Source organism: Fukomys damarensis, unplaced genomic scaffold (genome assembly GCF_012274545.1).
Source record: "Fukomys damarensis isolate Sample0158 unplaced genomic scaffold, DMR_v1.0_HiC HiC_scaffold_16, whole genome shotgun sequence".
In the NCBI taxonomy this organism is placed as follows: Eukaryota; Metazoa; Chordata; class Mammalia; order Rodentia; family Bathyergidae; genus Fukomys; species Fukomys damarensis.
The window spans coordinates 30,799,544-30,814,262 of NW_022900928.1; the positions used below are offsets into that span (position 1 = coordinate 30,799,544).

Sequence of the window (14,719 nt, forward strand, 5' to 3'; positions counted from 1 at the left end):
TTTTTTTTTTTTTTTTGAGAGAGGGTCTTGCTAAGTTGTTAAACTGCACAGGCTGGGTTTGAACTTGTGCTGTTCTTGCTTCAGCCACCCAGAGTGGTAGGACTTCAAGTGTGTGCCACCAAATCCATGGTATAACTTCATTACATGATTAGAGGGAAAGCCAGCTTTGACTGGATAAACTAGGTTTTGGGATAGTCTAAGTGTTTTTTAATGTTAGACTTTTTTTAGTAATATGATGTATTACATATATATATTACATATACCATGTATACATGTACATAATTATTATTTTATCATAATAAATATCACTGTAAAAAAGAATTATGCATAACAAAATATTTTCAAGTTCCCAGTAAATGACACTAAGATTACTCACATTTTGTTATAAAGATAAAAACCAATGCAGATATAGCTCTGCATCCTATAATGTCACAAAAAGGAATCTTTAAAGCCAGAAAATGAGGCTATGAACCACCAATGGCATTTCCACAATTTCATTTTCAAAAAAATAAAGCTTTGTTGATTTGGGGGGGAAGGGGACTGGGGACTGAACTCAGTACCTTGTGCTTCTGAGGCAGGTGGCAGCACCACTGAGCTAAACCTCCAGCCCAAACCTTTGTTCATTTTAATTCAACAACTCTTACAAAACAGCTATATACTACAGGAGGTTTCTCTCACTTTTGAAAAGTTAATCCAATACAATAAAGACAGCTGAATTCTGACATGCAGGATATGTTAAAATGAATTAAAATACTAACAACTCTTCCTCCCTTTACTTGTAATATCCCTTCTGGAGGGAAATTAATGGATCTACTTGTCTGGTCCTTTTAGAGTGCAGCCTTTACTATTCCAATGTGTTAGCATTTCAGGACAGTGACAAAATGCCTGGGAAAAACAATTTAAAGGGAAGGTTTATTTTGGGGCAGATTCAGAAGGGTCAGTTCATGGATGGTTGTCTCCATTGTTTTAGACCTGTGAGGAGGCAAAAAACACCTTGGTGAAAGGGCAAGGCAGAGGAGAACTGCTGACTGCTCTGAGCTGTGAACTCATGAATAGACTGATAACCTTGAATGAATTATCAGGAGTTGGGCTCCGGTGCAGCACACAGGTTGCTGCAGCAATGCCTTTGAAGGGCCCATCTTTTTTGTTGTTTTGCTTTAAATATGTTTTATTTGATTTTACCCTCCCCTTCTACACCCCTCCCCTCCCTATGTACAAAACTTTGTTTCCATCTTTTCCTTCTATTTTCACTTTTTGAACAGTCTATCTTGCCCCTTCGTTTCTCTGGCTTTTTCTCCTTTTTGGATTCTGAGATCCCATGCTTTGCCCTAAACAGCTTTGCCCTACCACACCCTTCCACCATAATGTGTAGCCTTACCTCAGGCCCAAAGCAACAGAACCAATGGACTATGGACTGCAATCTCTGAAATCTGAATAACACACCTATAAATCCTTGACTTTTTTTTTTTTTTTTTTTATTTTTTTTTTTTTTTGTGGTACCGGGGATACAACACAGCCCCTTGTGCTTGCAAGGTAGGCAGTGGAACTACCGAACCAAATCCCCAGCCCAATCCTTGACATATTAGTGAAAATCCTACAGGATTATAAAACTATGAAATAAAAACTGTCATATATGAAAATGATAAATTAATTTTAATAAAAACCAAATGAAAGGTAAGAAAACTGCTACTTGAAAGAACTAGTCCAAGGAAGACTTCACATCTTGAACTAGCATCTCTCTTTCTCTCTTTTTTCTTGGTACCAGAGATCAAACTCAGGACCTTGCACTTGTGAGACAGGTGTAGCAACACTGAGCTAAATGCCCGGCGCTTGAACTCTTATTAAATATGTGACATATAGTTAAAAATGCAATTGAAAAATATGGTGAATATTTAAAACACACACACACTACCATAAATCCCCCTCAAAATACTCCCTGTCCCTATGAACATATATATCCTATCATTCTCGCTTCTTTCTCAAAGTCTTCTTTTGTGACTGTCTTTAATTGTGCTGTCGTGGCTGATTGGATGTCCTAAATGGACTCAAAATATTTACCTTTCATAGTCATTTTGATTTTGAGAAATAGCCAGAAGTCTCATGGTATCAGATCTAGCAAATAAGGTGTATAAGGAAACACAATAATGTTTTTACAAGCCTGCCTTCTCCACTAGATAGCACAAGGCAGCAGCATTCACTATTACACTTCTTAAAGACACTTAGAAAAGAGAACTTTCAGAACTGCTTCAGAAAGTCCAGGAACAGGGGTAAGTGCTCAAAATGAGTAGAACATTTTTAAAGAGTGTGTTTTTTACTGTAATACTTCTTAAAAGATTTAAACAATCACTATATGCTTATTGAGATAATTTTTTTCTGTCTTTAAATCTCTATTTTCACTTGGCCACTATTTCTTTCCTCAACTCAACTAAAAAACACTTTTCACATTCACCATATTAGGCCAGGTATCAAAATTAGGACCGCGTGCTTGCAAGGCAGGTACAGTGCCACTCAGCTAAATCCACGGCCCCCGGATGAGAAATTTACAGTTAAATATGATACAGCTGCTTCCTTCACAGTTATTTAACAAGTGACTATACACCACTATGAACAAGTACAAAGGAAACATGGAGAAGCCAGATTAGTCTGAAGAACTGAGAAAGCGGAGAAAGCTTTAAACAGGTGGTAACATTTCGGCAGGATCTTGAAGGTAAGTACTTTGCTTCACATCATTTCCTTATTCAGTAATGTTTTATGGAAAGGTACACCTTCTGCTCCATCTTGCTACCTAACTCAATTATCATATTTAAGCCAGACCTTATCATTACCAATAACCACACTCTTTCCAAAATTCAAAGTTCAGGTATCATCCTATTCACTGATTCCTACTAGCTCAATTTCCAGCTTATTCATTCCACTCTGTTACTGATTTCAACAATTCTTTTGACTCCAGCAGGACTTCTATCCATTGGCCCTACCTTCTTTTAAGCACTATCCATCACCCTCTTAACATACTTCTTCCCCCTTACCTGGCTTACACTTCATGGTCCATTATTATAAATACTCTTTTGCATACACATTCAAATTCTTTGTCCCTCTCTTTTCCTCTGTTATATTATCTGGAAAACTTCAACTCTGACTAAATCCAACTGTCTACTGATGGAAGTATTGGTCACAGCACTGTGCAAGTATTGGACCTATCTGAATTCCCAAACAATCTCTGGTACCAAGCTCGGAAGAAGATGTTTATAAATTCAGTAGAGTTCTAAAACAGATTTGATAGAGCACTGCAACTCCAGATCTATATATGGTTGCTGCCTAGTCACAAAACACTCACTTTTCCATAGACTCTGGAGCTCTTTAAGATAGAGATCACATTATATACTTGCTCTGTTGAATACACTACCTTAAAGAGCTCTATAGTCTAGTGCAGTGATGGCCAACTCGTCAGAGCTTTCAATGATAACAAATAGCCAGCTGCAGCCAGTGTACCTTATTTTTACCACTACTGATCTAGGGGAAAGATATCCAATAAGACTTGACTAAATGCAAAAAAGGACCAAACTGGAAACAAGGTAAAAGATGCTCTTGTCCTACAAACACATGAAGTAAGGTGCTAAACTGTTAGGATGAGCACTAGGGAAGTTTCTTCACAATTTTTAGAAATAATGAATGACAATGCACATGTAAAAAATGGATGAAACTACTTAGGTTTACAGGTATATTTATTTTAGGTATACTTATTATAGAAACAGCTGTTTTACTATTGGAACGCCCCAAAATTCGTATCTATATCTATCTCCTAGGAGCTATAGTAACAAAAGTTTTGTTAACCAGATTGAAAACTGGCAAACAGCAAAAATTCAGTTAACGAGTTCAATGGGTCTTCAATGAAACAGTGACTTTTTTCTTCTTTCTATGACTCAATTTCAACTAGGACTCAGTGTGTGATGTAAAACCATGATTAGAGATCTCTTTTTAGAAAATATGACATTTAAATAAAAAGGATTACCAACACTACTGCAACATCCTAGCTCTAATTCTGTCTCTCCTAATAAAGAAAGCAAAGGAATTTCTAAGGACAGGCAGATTTGAGAAAGACTGAGGCAAAGGAAAAATCAAATGATTATTCAGATTTACTCTGAAGCATCTTCATTACATATTTTCCAATATCAAAAATAACAATGGGAGAAACCTGGCATATCAAAATAGTTCTAATAATTTTATGTAGAATTACTGTCCTTCTGAAAACATTCTGTTTTCTTCAGTTTTTTTTTGGGGGGGTCCCAGGGATTGAACTCTAGTCCTTGCGCTTGTGAGAAAGGCAATGGAACCACAGAGCTAAATCCCCAGTCCTCTGTTTTCTTTTTAAAATTTTTATTTATTTTTACACAAAATGATTTTTGGGGGGTACCGGGGATCAAATGCAGGACCTTGAACTTATGAAGCAGGCAGCAGCACCACTAAGCTAAATCCCCGGCCCTACACAAAATGATTTTTTAAAGCCTACTCAACTTTAAACACTGTAAAATAAGTAGCACAGAACATCCGTTACCACCAGATAACTCAAATTGAACAGTTAAGGGGGAAAAAAAGCTGGGCATAGTGTTGGACATCTGTAATCCCAGCACTCAGGAGGCTGTGGCAGGAGATCAGTACAAGTTTAAGACCAGCCTGGGCTACAGTGAATTCAAGTCCCTGCTTGAACTACCCTGCCTCAAAAAACAAAACAAAACAAACAAGTTCTGCAGGTGGCATTTACTAAGGTTTATATTTGCATGGAGCAAAATGAAAAGATTATAGAATTAGCTAAATGCCTAAAGGGAAACTAAATTTTGGGAGGCACACCAGAAGTCAAACGATGCAAGTTAAAAGAGTAGCAAATGAAGATAATAAAACCAATCAGGAGGCATGGCTTAGATTTTCTCATACTATACTAGAGTACAAATGGATCATAAGGAATAATTATAATCCCAGTACTTTGGGATGCTGAGGCAGAAGGAGCCTAGTTAAAACCCAGTTTGGGTAACTGAACAAGACTGTTTCAAAATTAAAAATGGCTGGAAATGTAGCTCAGTATGAAGGTCCTAGGTTCAGTTCACAGTACTAAAAATAAGAAACTCAATGTTAAGTCCTATAGATTAATCCTCTGAAAATCATCTCCAACTTATCTAGTTTCCTATAATAAAAATTGCCCTAGTGCAGGTCTCAGAGGCTATTACACTATATACTGCCAACACCCCAACTCTCTCTAATTCCTTTCTCTATTACTAAAGCATGTTTTAATGAAATGAATATTATATCCCTCTTTTGATGGTTTTCTCAGTGATTACAGAGAATAACTCAAATGTTATGGTCAGGTGTGCAAAGTTGTTAGCAATTTGGACTTGCTCAGCTTTTATAGAGGTATAACCCTATTTTCCTATTCTCACTTTTATACTGTGCCTTTGCTTGTATTTGTGCTCACTGCCTGGAACATCTCTTCTCTACATGTATATCTGCATAACTTTATCTTGTCAAGTATTCCTGAAAACCCCAACTCCTAGAAAAACGAATATGATTCTGTTTGATGTCCTTGTATTGTTTTGAATATAACTGGATCTTTTATTTTATTGTATCATTGGTTCATGCATCTGGATTCTCTCATACAATGAGTTTCATATAAGGAGGAGCTTTGTCTTATTCATCTTTTCAGTTTGGTACATTTAAGTGTGAATAATGTGTAGAAACAGAATAAAGAAAGTATAAATATTAGTCTTTGTGGTGGCGCACGCCTGTAATCCCAGCACTTGGAAGGCTGAGGCAGGAGGATCACTGTGAGTTCAAGGCCAGCCTGGGCTACATGGTGAGTTCATGGCCAGCCTGAACAATATAGCAAAACTTATCGGGCGCGGGGGTATAAATTTACCATCTTGATTCTGAACTTTTTAAGTATTAAAGTTTAGTCAGGCTTCCTCTAAGAAACTTTCTTCAACTGCTGTAGATGACACTACAGCATAATGAAATGGAGACATCTCATACATACAGTCATCATATGACACAGTGCAGCAATTAAATGGTCTTTATTCACCAGTGTTAACACTGCCCATGTGAAGAGATGACCTGAGTAGGTTTTAGGCTGGTTCTTTTTTTTGTTTTGTTTTTTTGGCACCAGGGATCGAACTCGGGTCCTTGCGCTCGCAAGGCAGGTGACAGAACCACTGAGCTAAATCCCCGGCCCTAGGCTGGTTTTAAAGTTTTCTTATGTTCATTATGGTAGTTAAGTACAAAATCTCTACTTGGGCTAACATTTATTCACAGTAGGTCCTGAAAAATACTCAAAGATTGACAAACTTTTCTGTGAAAGGGAATGATAAATTTTTCAAGTATAGTGGGTCATTAAATGTCTATTCCAATTCTTCAACTCTACTACTGTAAGGCAAAAGCAACTACTGACAATATATAAACAAATGAGCAAAGCTGTGTTCCAATAAAATTCTAGTTATGGGCAATGAAATTTGAATGTCAATTCTCATGTGTCATGAAATAGGATTATAATACTTTTGTTCTTTCCAGCCACTTAAAAACACAAAACCATTCTTAGCAGGCAGTATAAACATAAGCAGGAGGCCAGATCTGATCCTCACTGCATTTTGCCAATTCCCGCTTCAGATAGATCCATTCATTTATACTGCAAGATAACTGTCAAATTCCTAAATAAAACATCAGCACACACACAAATACCTTCTTTCAGCACGCTCCTTCTTCTTTAAGGCAACATCCAAATCTTGCAACTGTTCCTCTAATTTTTCACACAGCAGCTTCTGAAGGAGTAAAATGTATGTCATTTTAAACACCTTTCCACAATAATTTATCACATACATATTAAGCTCATGGGTATTGTGCTGTAAGAGCTGACAAGGGGCCATATAATGAATGAATATTTAAGCTTGTGTTTAATTTAAAGAGGTACTTCAGCTTTGGCATCACTCAAGAGAAAATGAGCCCAGAGAAACACACATTACAGAAACTTAATAGTTTTGCCAGGAGGAAAAAAACCTACCACATTCTGTGCCTATCTCACTAGCAGTAGTCCATAATTAAAACAGCATTCAGGTTGTAAATAGGGAAGGGTGAAGGGGTGAAGAGAGGGCAGATGTATGGGGGAAAAATAAGAACCAAGACCTATCATGTAAAGGTACAAAATCCCAATTATAAATGTAACTGTATTGTTTGCTTTAAATGTCCCAATAAACTTAATGGGGTAAAAAATAGCATTCGGAACCAGGCATGGTGGTATACACCCGTAATCTCAGCACTCTAGGAGGCTGAGGCAGAAGGATCACAGGTGCAAGCCCGTTCTGTGCAACTAAGGAAGACCCTGTCTCAAAATAATTTTTTAAAAAGCAGCTGGGGATATAGCTTACTTTGATCCCTAGTCTCACAATAAACTTGTAAAAATAAAATTTGGTGCAACCATATAAAAAACAATGTTTACAATTTTAAAAAAGATTCAAGACATTTTAAGGGAGAGTATTATATAGAAGTGCCAATATCTACATTTAAAAAAATAGATTGAAAAAAATGTACAAAACAATGCCATGATTACTGACCTTGAAAAGTATTATTTGGCCAAGCTATGCTAAACCACAGAACTACACTTCACTAAGAAATATAACATGCAGCACGTTAAAAACAATGAGTGTGGGCTGGTAATACAAGTACCTAAATGGCTAGTTCTTACAGTGGGACAGAGATATCCTATTGTTCACTCTCAAAAGAAATGCATCTGAATCATACAGAAGAAAACCACGTTTCTTCTAATCCTGATATTAGCAGTAAAACTACCAACAAAACAGTAGACAGAAATGAAATATAAGAGAACAGGATAAACTACAGACACTTACTTCTTTCCCTGTTATTTATCTGAATCTAGTGCTCTGCGTGCATATAACAAATGTGATAAATACATGTGTGAAATACATGACGATGGGCCGGGAATTTAGCTCAGTGATGCTGCCGCCTATCGCACAAGTGCAAGGTCCCAAGTTCAATCCCCCATACCAAAAAAAATTTTTTATTTCACATGCCAAAATACATGATTTTACAAAAATTGGAGGACTTCTGAAAATTGCTTTGGAAAAAGCAAAAAGAAGACCTAAAAGATATTAAAAGGTAGACATCTAAACAAGAGGCAACAGTATTTACAAATTGCTTTGAAATTGGAAGACATCAAGTGACTGTTAAAAAGTATTATTAATTCGGATATAAAACCAAGGGCTGGGCTGGGTCATACATGTTGACATGGGGGGCAAAACCATTCTCCATCAGGGATGATCATCAGAGGAGGGCGGAGGCAGGCGGTGTGGTATCCACTGTCACAAGAATCACACAGAAGAATCTGAAATAAACCACAATGAGGTCAACCTAACTATGACTAAACTACATGACTCTTACACTAAAATAATGACATTTCAATATTTCTTAGTACTCTACTGCAAATTATTCTTTATGTGCATAAAGGTAATGAATAAAACTGCTCTGATAATTAGAGGTCTGACATGGCAGTTTTTAAAAAACTTTAACCCCTGTCCCCCACCCCCCAAAAAACCCCAAGAAAATGTAGAGGTATAAAATTAAGTGAAAAATAGCAACTCCTTTCTAAACAAGAGTTAGAATTACTTTATAGTCTGTCATAAAGATGGTAACAGCATGATTTATAACAAAGTTTTAAATGCAAGTATCAAAAACTAATCTACCACATATAGAATTTTAAAATATGAAAAAATTCAATTTTAATAGCATTTCAAACACCTGTATATAAGAAACCCATATAGTTCCGTTTAGCACGTAAATTCAAATGAAGGGCTAAGATATAGAAAAGAATGGAACTATATTCAGAACCGTATGTTCAATATAAAGGCTACTATTAATAACAACTAGTCTTACAGTTGTTCTTTTATTGCTCCTTGAGATTAAGATGACCAACTCTCTAAAATGTTACATGGTACATTCATGAATGTTGAACTCAAAAAACATTTAATTTTTAAACAATTTTAGATTTAAAGAAGAGTTGCAGAAATATTACCTCCCATTTACCCTTCCCTCTTCTTTCACAAGGTTAAAATTTTATATAGCCACAAGGCCGCTAACAACAACAACAAAAAACTTTAAATGAATACAATATCAGATTTTACAAGTTCTTCCATTAATTGTACTTTTTCTGATTCTAAATCCAGGATTACTACATTGCACTTAGTCCGATCTTCTTCCTCTCCAATCTGTAAGTCCTTCTATCTGTTTTCCATGTTTTGACGGCCTGAAGAATTCTAGTCCATTATCTTATAGACTGTCCCTGAATTTGGGTTTGGGCAATGTTTTCTCATGATTAGACTGGTGTTGTGGACTTTGGACCTAATTAAATCACTACAGTAATTAATAAATTATTATACAAATATTTTGGAGGGGGATGGGGATGTAGCTCAGTGGCACCATAACTGCCTGGCAAGTGCAAGGTCCCAAATTTGGTCCTGAGGAAGGTATGATAAGCTATGCAAATATCCTGTGTCTATTTATTTTGTTCTTGGAATTGTTCAAACCATGGGCACAACGGATGCTCCTCCACACTGGTTTCTGTGTCTTTAGGATTTATCTCTTTGCTTGTTTATATGTTTCTGTTTATTATTTTAAAGTACTTCCTCACTTTCTGGCACTACAGAATGCTCCAGGACCATCTTATGTTTTCCCTGCCCAAGCCTTAGAATCAATCATTTCTCCAAGAAGCTCTGGTTCTTTCAATGGAAAAATACCACTTAGAAACCAAAATCTGGGTGGTCTGAATGTTCACCACTATTATATATAACTAATGTTAAGCTCTTTTCAGAGGACAGGTTCACAAATGTTTCTGTTTTGCAAACAATTCAGTTAGCACACAAAGGGGTTCAGCAAAATCTTGCTTCCCTTTGCAAACTCCACAGCGAGTAACGAACATGACCATGGCCATCTTCCCCAAATCACAAAGTTTGTAAACCAAGGTACCACTGTGTGTATTTATATTGATATACACACACAAACACAACCTATATTTCTGTATACATATTAAAATATGCATGAGTTCATCCTAATATTTACAGCTCTAATACACCATGATAAGGTTCATTCTACTATTGCTTTTGCTAAAAGTGAGGACCCTGTCTATTAGGTACACTTTATTTGCTCAACCCTAGTATACATGTAGTTTCTAACTGAGCCATGGGGGAGAAAAGATTAAAAGTGGAGCACCAGGGATTTATCTCAGTGGTGCTGCTGAATGCCTCACAAGCACAAGGTCCTGAGTTCGATTCCCAGTACCAAAAAGAAAGAAGATTACAACTGGAAAACTACTTTCTTCCCTCTCCATATAATGTATTATCACTTGATCACAATGACCAAAATTTAGTAGTAAGTTCTACTATGTTGTACACCAAGTGCATGACTGGTTATATAGGAACATGTTACACAGGCACCCAATTCTATTTATCACACTGTTTCTATGGTAAAACACTTTAAATTTTGAATAATAAAAATTACAACTAAACATTCCTAATTTTAGCTTATTCCTAAAATGAAGACTATCTCTATTCCACGATAAAGACAAATTGTCACTGAATAACTACCACGTAAGGTAGCTAAGCCTCAGACATAGATCTACTTATTCTGACTAAAGCATCTGACAGATGATGCAGAGTTTTACACTTATTTATGTTTTGTTCTGTTTTTTTTTTTTTTCCTGGTACCGGAGATCAAACTTGGGACCTTGTGCTTGCAAGGCAGGCGAGTGCCACTGAGCTAAATCCCCGGCCCTTTACACTTATTTATGAATTTATTGCTTTTTGGCTATAAGCTCAATGAGGACAAGGGAGCATTTATTTCTAGCTCAGCAACCTATCCCTACCACTTAACATATAATAGCTGTTTATTTTTTTTTGAAGCTTACTCTTAAACACTTGACATGAGAAATCTATTCTATTTTGACATCTTCAGCTTCTTTTTCCAAATTTTTATTTTGATTAGTACACGTATGCAGTAAAGAGATCTTCAGTATCTAATGTCATACTCCTTTACAAAGTAAGCAACAGTGGGATTTTTTACATGGTCATTAAAATAAATACAAATTCTGTGTGTGCTCCCAGAACTGGACAACTCTTTCCTTCGTATTTCTGCTCACTCCATTTTACTTCTTCCCTCTCACCCACTTCGTCATGGACAGCTACTGCTATCTTAAGTAATAATGTACTCTTTCTGCTTAAAAGAACATTAGAAAATGTAAGTAAATAACACAAAAGCACCGCTTATTCCTTGATTTAAAAGGCAGAAAAGGCCATCTCAAACCTTCTCTTGACCTTACTGCATAAAAATTAGAACTTTCAGGAACTGCAGATTTATCTCAGTGGCACCACACCTGCCTTGCAAGCACAAGGTCCTGCATTTGATTCCTGGTACCAAAAAAAAAAAAAAAAAAAAAAAAAAAAAACTTTGAACTTTCATAGACTTGATGATCAAAAAATGCTCAGAACAGACTTCTGAGATTAATTTCAGCGTCTACTCTTAACAGAGTTAAAATCATTTCCAACCTACATCTTTTACTTGAAATTTCAGAAACTACAGGGATATGATAAAATTCACTGATTTTATTTTTAGAAACGATAGTAAACCAGAATTTACTTTTAACCCAGCATATAATAGGTATCAGAAACTTTGCTAGGCAACTTTACGTAAGTTTTTAAAATATCACTCTGAAACATGTGGTGCCAGTCTACTTTTACAATGAAAACATCAAAATACAGAAAGGATAGTACCTGTTAAGTGGTAGAAGGGAGATCTGAACCATGTCTGTCTGGCACCATGGTTTTCCCATCGTAACATACTGCAGAGCCTAAAGGACTAGCGCTTAGTTAGGTTTAAAACTTTAGAGCAGAGCCGGGTGTGGTCACACATGCCTGTAATCCCAGCACTTGGGAGGCTGAGGCAGGAGGATCGCTGTGAGTTCAAGACCAGCCTGGGCTACATAGTGAGTTCCAGGTCAGTCTCAACTACATAGTGAGACCCTGTCTCAAAAAACAAACAACAACAACAACAACAACAACAAAACTTTAGAGCAGTGTGATGAACTTTCTAGAGGTTTCAGAGATAACAAACAGCCTGCTGTAGTATGTGTGCTATAGTTGTGCTACTGCTACTATGGAAGATCCTAAAACATTTCTGCTCCACACATCTCATGTAGAAGGATCACTCTTTATACTTCTTTCTACTTAATAGTTGCAACTTGTCTTTAAAAATAGTAGAATTGCACAGCATATAGAGGGAATAAACTCTCTAATGAACTGCACATAATATATTCAGATTAGGAACTGGTTATCCTAATGTAGGCCACCTTGGAAGAGCTTACTCCTTGGATAAGAAAATGCCATATAAATATGTTACTATTCTGAATATATCTGGTTTATAATTTATTCCCCCTATATATTTTATAACCACCCATTTTTAAAAATTTAAAGTCCTACTAAGTTACTACTTGATTTATGTATTATTAGTGGAAAGCAATGAGGCTTTCAGATCTAACTTAAAGCTGGTAGTTCAAAATTATAACTTAAAAGGGAAAGAAAAAAAATGTAAAGAACAAGTTTCTGGGTTTTGCTATTTTTTCCTTAACAGTACTGCATATTGGATCCAGGGCATTACACCAGTGAGCTACATCTCCAACCCTTATTTTTCACTTTGAGACAGGTTGCTAAGTTGCCCAGGCTGGCCTCAAACTTGTGATTCTCTTGCATCAGCTTCCACAGTAGCTAGGATTATAGGCATGTGCCATTTTGACCAACCAGGATAGAAATATTTGAATAAACTCACTGAAATGTGAGAGATCAGGGGTGCACTGCTGTTAAGTAGAGAAAATATCAATATATATGCCACATAGAATGAAAGAAAGATACTGATCCTTGTACTTATTCAAAAGGGGTTGTCATTTGAGAAAAAGAAATAAAAACCACTTTGTAGAATACAAGCTCGATAACATTAAAAAAAAAATCAAATCATGATAAAACACAGAAGAATTAGGCTGCTCCAGTCAACTATAACATACTCGCAATACAAATGTTGCTCTTTCAGTGTATGTGCTGACAAACCAAGCACTAAATATTGTTCATTTAGATCAGGTACATACTAGTTCAGGATGGTTTGGAAGGCCACATTTTTTGCATGGTTCATCATCATCTGCTAAGATGGCTTCTTCACTTTCCTTTTCTTCTTCCTCTTCTGAAGCTGCAGATGACTTTTCACTGTCAGAGCCTTCACTTTCATCATTGCTGGAATATTTCCATTTACCACGTGTTCGAGAACCACTCCATCGAACTTTGCCTTTGGGTTTTACCTTATATAAAATAAAATTAAGAAAATCTGATATGATAAGAAAAAACATTTTAAAAACCACTGTTTATCTCTCTTGTGGGCTATTTAGTTAATATATAAAGAAAATATTATAATTGTCTCATTGCCAGATATACCTACTATTAAATTCTGGTATACATTTCCTTTTTTGGGGGGGGGCTTCAAAAATGGAATTTAAATGATTATTGTCTTATAAATAAATGTTTTTCTTCTACATTAAATATTTTCGTAACATCAATACAAATTACTGAATAATATGCCATCACATGAATGTATTAATCTAATCCCCTCTTAGACATTTAGGTAGTTGTTTCCCATTTTTCACTTTATAAACAATGTTTACTTGCAAATATAAATTTTTATAAAAACTTGTGGTTAGGATAAATTCCTCGAAGAGAATTCTGGGTCAAAGGCCATGCACATCTTAAAGACCGTATCAATAACAAAAAGATGACTACATATTCACTGTTTTACTTTAGAGCCTATATTAGAAATGATCTTAAAATTTTTAACTGGGTCAGAGCTGGATATAAAAATCTTGACAAACTTGAGTAAGTCTGCAATGCTGTGAACAGCATTTTATTGTCTAGTTTTGCAATCTTTTAACTTGCATTTCATACCATTCTCTCATTTTAGGCCTCCAGCTAAAAACAAAATAATTCTAAGAAAAACAAAATGTTTTAAGTAAATAATTAAAAATTCAGTATTTCGGGGAACAAAGGATCACTTACAATGAAGAAAAATCTGGTCATGTAAATAAATTAAAAGCAAAAGTAGCATTTTTAATTATAATAAACTCCAACAGATAGTCAATGACTTTTTCTTTGTTTTTCTTGGGACAAGGTCTCATGTGGTAAGTGTAAGTTGGCTTTGAACTATGTAGACTAAAGCCAACAATTTTTACAAGATTTTCTAATATAAAAGTATCACATAAAAAGAGGATACTGGCTTCTAAGACTAACGATTAAAACAGGGAAAAACAGGCATCCTCATACACTGGGATGAGATGGTACATTTATAGGGCCTTTTTGCAGGGCAATGTGGCGACTGTTATTAGAAATTATCCTACACATGCCCCTTGACCCAGCAATTCCAATTCTAGGAGTCTATTCTAAAGAAATACTCACTCATGTCCAAAAGGATCTTCAATGCAGCATTGCCTGTAATAGTGAAAAATTGGAAACAACCTAAATGTCAATTAACAAGGGAGTGGTTAAATAAACTGAGGTATAGCCACACTATGAAATACTATGTGTTCATTAATAAATGAAAGGTGGACTATATATTAAATGAGCGCACAGAAAAATTAACTAATTGG

The 14,719-nt window shown here is 35.8% G+C and overlaps 1 protein-coding gene across 1 annotated transcript in view; it reads right to left on the minus strand.

The window, feature by feature from the left end:
* The window catches only part of Rsf1 (remodeling and spacing factor 1), a 151,462-nt gene that overhangs the window by 17,770 nt on the left and 118,973 nt on the right, over positions 1-14,719 (minus strand). The window contains exons 7-9 of the mRNA XM_010633303.2: positions 13,178-13,384; positions 8,273-8,377; positions 6,721-6,800 (exon numbers count right to left, since the gene is read on the minus strand). Coding sequence (XP_010631605.1) covers positions 6,721-6,800; positions 8,273-8,377; positions 13,178-13,384 — 392 coding nt within the window. The remainder of the gene's footprint in view (positions 1-6,720; positions 6,801-8,272; positions 8,378-13,177; positions 13,385-14,719) is intronic.